This window comes from Morone saxatilis, unplaced genomic scaffold (assembly GCF_004916995.1).
Source record: "Morone saxatilis isolate NCDOM2014 unplaced genomic scaffold, NCSU_SB_2.0 Contig21, whole genome shotgun sequence".
In the NCBI taxonomy this organism is placed as follows: Eukaryota; Metazoa; Chordata; class Actinopteri; family Moronidae; genus Morone; species Morone saxatilis.
Genome location: NW_023339774.1, coordinates 321,535 through 325,887, shown reverse-complemented (window position 1 = coordinate 325,887; position 4,353 = coordinate 321,535). Strand labels below are relative to the sequence as shown.

Here is a 4,353-nt window from a genome sequence, read left to right as displayed (position 1 = left end):
CTCCTATCTTCAGTGTACAGTCCCACCCTGAACACGTCCTCACAACTTCAGTGTACATGGTCCAATCTCAATGAAACTTCACACGTTTGATAACCATTTTTTTATTATAATAAACCCTTTTAAATGACTTTTATTCTCCTGATGGTTTTTTAACTCTGCTCCCCCCGATTTTAAAAGAACCTGTGTTTTCAGGAGTCCTAGGCTCCATATTAAACCTAGGTGGCGTTGTCTGCTTTTTAATTTAGATAATATCATTGACTTTAAACGGGCCCTGGGAAAGAGAGGTTTGGGCCAGGCCACATTAGGTCTGATAGTAAGTGGCTGTAATAGAGGAAAAATAAGCTAAAATATAATAATAATAACAACAACAACAACAACAACAACAATATTTTAAACCAATAGGTTAGGTGTGTGTATGTGTGTGTGTGTTAGGTGGGGGTGCTCTGGGCAGGGCAGGCCCCATCCTGCTCTAAGAATAATACACTTACGATATGTATGCTGGGTACAGAAAGCCGATGAGGTTACACAGTAGGGAGGCTCCGTAACCGATGACCAAGTAGACTGCGATGATACCGACGACAGCTGGAATAAAGACACCATATGTTTGTCACGCCTTTGGTCACAAATCCACTTCCTATTGAACACATTATATTGCTCTGCTACTTACAATAAATATGTACAGCTGATGCTGACTACAGCACTGATTAAAGCCATATGTCACCTCTTAAGTTCAAAGTAAACTCAGCTTCCTCTGCCACGCTAACTCCCACCTCTATACCTCTCTTGTCACACACCCGATGTTTCCTCTTTTTCCATCCCCGTCGGTGTCAACACTCACCCAGAGCGAGGTACGTCCTGCTCACTCCGGTTCTGGCCTCGACTTTGGCCAGAACATCTGTCATGAGGTTCTTTTCATGGAGAAACTTTTCGAATCTTTCCTTAAGTCCCTGGGCCATGGCTGCACTTCCTTCTTCAGAGATGCTGATGAATTACGAAATTGTTCTGAATCAAACTGCGACACCCCTGCAACCCAACACACTACTGTTCATGCAAGCGTCAAGTAAGACAGGGTGTGCAACACAGCTTCCGGCCCCGGGCTTCAAAATAAAAAGCACAAAGTTTATTTAAGGATCCACGTATCAAGACATAATACAAACATTCAGCTTGGGACAGTAATGTGTGTCTGATATATTTTTCCCGGAAAGAAATATAATTTACAAATTAAAATCCTTTAAAAAGAGCATCTACTCCTTCTACCTCATTAAAAATTCTTACTTCACTGTAAAGTCCATTCTCTACGGGAGCCCATTTCTGCCAGTGTGACAGGGAAAAATAATGACTTAGTGTTTCAAAATAATGAGAAAAATTCTCAGTATTTATTATAGTATCACAAAGTCATTATTTTGAGATGCTATGTCAATGAGCACAGAGAAACTTTCCGCATTCAGCAGATGAATGTGAAAACATCCTTCTAGTGTCAAACTCAACAAATCTTTGGCTGGAGGGGGCTTTAAAGTTATATTTTAGTGGTAATCATTTAGTTAACAAAAATACAGACATTATTAAAAATCTTACAATCGCTTTCCTTGTCCTACATCTAGCAAATATTAAACCTAATAAATGACTTAAATTATCATTTATTAAGATTAATTAAATGTAAAAATAGGGTACACAATATGTACATAATTACTATCAATGACTTATATCTGTCATTCACCTTTATGTTAATCTCAAAGCAGTCATTCAGAAGTTGTGGAGGGAATAGTGGAACTAACTAACTAGGGGCCCCAACATAGAAAGGGCGCTTCTGCCAGAGATCTAGTCTGTAATTTTCTGCCTACTTTCTGTATCTTTGACAAATACAAATGTATCGTCACCATGAATAGTTCCAGTTTGCATTTATAGTATTTCTGATTCTGATTCTGATAACAGTGATATTTTTGTTTTAGGTTGTGCCACTTCCATGAAAATATAATTTTGTAAATTGTCCTGTATGGATGTTTAACCTACAAATGGACATAAGAAGAAGAACAACTGAAAAAGCGGCCTCTAAATGCCATTTTCTCTCTGGGCCTAGTCTGATGATGTTTCATCCGTCTGGACCTCCAGCTTCAGTCTCCACTGCATTGATAGTATAGTATAGTATTAATACCATTTTAACAGCGTATTATTTAAATCTAACATCCATCTGAAGAGGAAGTGTTTTGTCCCTAATATTTGAGTTGAGTTTCAGAATTTTAACAGGAAGCTGCAGGATGTTTTTGGAAAATTGTTGATTAATTGCAGTTTCAATTAACACTTTGGACCAGTCACCGATCAAATGTGCGTTCTCACTAGTATCAATTAATACCATTTGTAACACCAAGGTAAATAAAATATATTTTCATATTTAGTAGCAGCCATGTACGAGTAAGTTTTTACACTTACTGTGAAGGTACGGATGGAAGTAACTGTGTTCGCATACAGATCCAGTAACTGCCTCTAACTTGATGCAGCTGGTGCTCAACATTTAGTGGACAGACTTTCCCCTCACCTCAGTCTTACAGGCACCGCACACTCCCACACTCCCAGACTGTGTACACTTGCAAAAAGCTCTACCTATCAAATCCTTGAGGTTATGGGTTGTTGAGGTTAGACATAGGTCATGGTCAGGTTAGGTGGTGTGAGAGCTGCTGAAGAACTGGCTGTGTAGATTAGAGGAATATCTCCTGAGAGAATAAAGTCAGGGCACACATAATGTGACATTGACACTGAGCACTCTGCAGCCACACCCTTCCTTGCTTTGATGACATTGCAAAATACAATTGCTGGAATATAATGCAGTTATTTCAAACATGCTATGTAGCGTGGTGTGGTACAGGCATCACATTAAATTATATATAATCATGCATTACATTACATTAAATTGCAACTATAATATATTGTATATTACTGCTGTATTGATTAGACAGATTTCTCTTTGGGCTAATAAGATGTTGTAACCACCAGACTGTTTTAGTAGGTTGAGATCTTAAAGGTTAGAGGAACCAATAAAGGTATTTCACTATACCAGGATACAAGCAGTAGCTACGTCCCAGTGAACAGGAGCCCACAGATCAGGGTTTTCCACTTCAGTCTATATTTGAAACCTCACAGCTGGTAGGAAGTCACTTATAGTAGCTTTGTAACTTGATGGCTTTTCTTCTGACACAAAGCAGGAGCCCACCAGGGTGGCCACACGCTCATGGTTCTTCATGTTTTTGAAAACTTTGCCAAAACTGCTTTGTGCTGCAGAAAAAATGATTTCTCCTGTATCTATGAAATTATCTTTGCATAGTTAGTATGTGTGTGTTTCTGTCTATGGGTTTATAAGACTGGAAGTCGCTGCATAAAGTTGTAAAACATGGATGCAAAACTGAATTTGCTTATTATTTACACCATGAACAGGTTTTATACAAGCTGCAACCTCTGTGGCTGCAAATAAAGCCAACGCGGAACTTAGAAAAGCTGCACTTCCTCTAACGGCCACTGAAGGCTGGCTAAAGGAGTGAGTCAATCTCCATAAGGCCCAATATTAAAATGCCCATACAGCAGAAATAAAAATGTTCACAGGGTGGTACAAAAATGCTTTTGGTCTCTAATTTGGTCAGCTAATTTCTCCGTTCATGACAACTGTATGAAGGGTGACGTTTTATATAACTCACCCGATTAAATTATATACTGTCACACTGTTTTCAGTAACTTAAGGTTATGAATATAACCCCTGTTGTCTGATTAACGTGAGTCTCACTATGGGAACGCCTCCTGCGTGACCTCATCAGAAGCTCAAATAACACTACAAGTGATGTCTATGCCAGGAGGGGGTGGGATCCTCCTCCTATATAATAGACCAGGCCAGACATCCCTGTAAAGAAGACAACTGCCCCAGTATCACTTCACAGGGGAGTAGCCAGCTCTGAGAAGAGCCCACACTGAGGACTTGATGTGCCAGAGTTGGAGCCATGACATCTTACCTGTTAAATCTAGCAAATGTGATGGCCGAGGCCCAGCATGCAGCTGCATAAATCTTTTAAATGAAAACTACTTTAAAGAGAGCCCATGACAATGCTAGACCCCTGGTGGAATGTGCACAGAGACCAGTGGGAGGCTGGATATCTACACATCCTACCTATGCTCATATAACGTCAAAGTTGAAGGGGCCTGGCACACTGAACAGTGTCAGTATAGGGTGAATAATTAAAATAATTAAACTAAACTAACTGTAGTATATAAAATCAGTGGGATCAGTGGTGTAGGTGAGTGCATGAGTGGAGAAGTATATGAGTGCTGTGTTTTTGTATGTGTGTTTTTAGATATATATATTTATATATATGT

At 39.4% G+C, this 4,353-nt stretch overlaps 1 protein-coding gene across 1 annotated transcript in view; it reads right to left on the bottom strand.

Annotated features, from left to right (window-relative positions):
• The window catches only part of reep5 (receptor accessory protein 5), a gene marked incomplete in the record, with an annotated part of 6,087 nt that extends 5,014 nt beyond the window's left edge, over positions 1-1,073 (bottom strand). The window contains 2 exon segments of the mRNA XM_035667390.1: positions 489-582; positions 839-1,073. Coding sequence (XP_035523283.1) covers positions 489-582; positions 839-956 — 212 coding nt within the window.
• Positions 1,074-4,353: the final 3,280 nt, after the last annotated feature.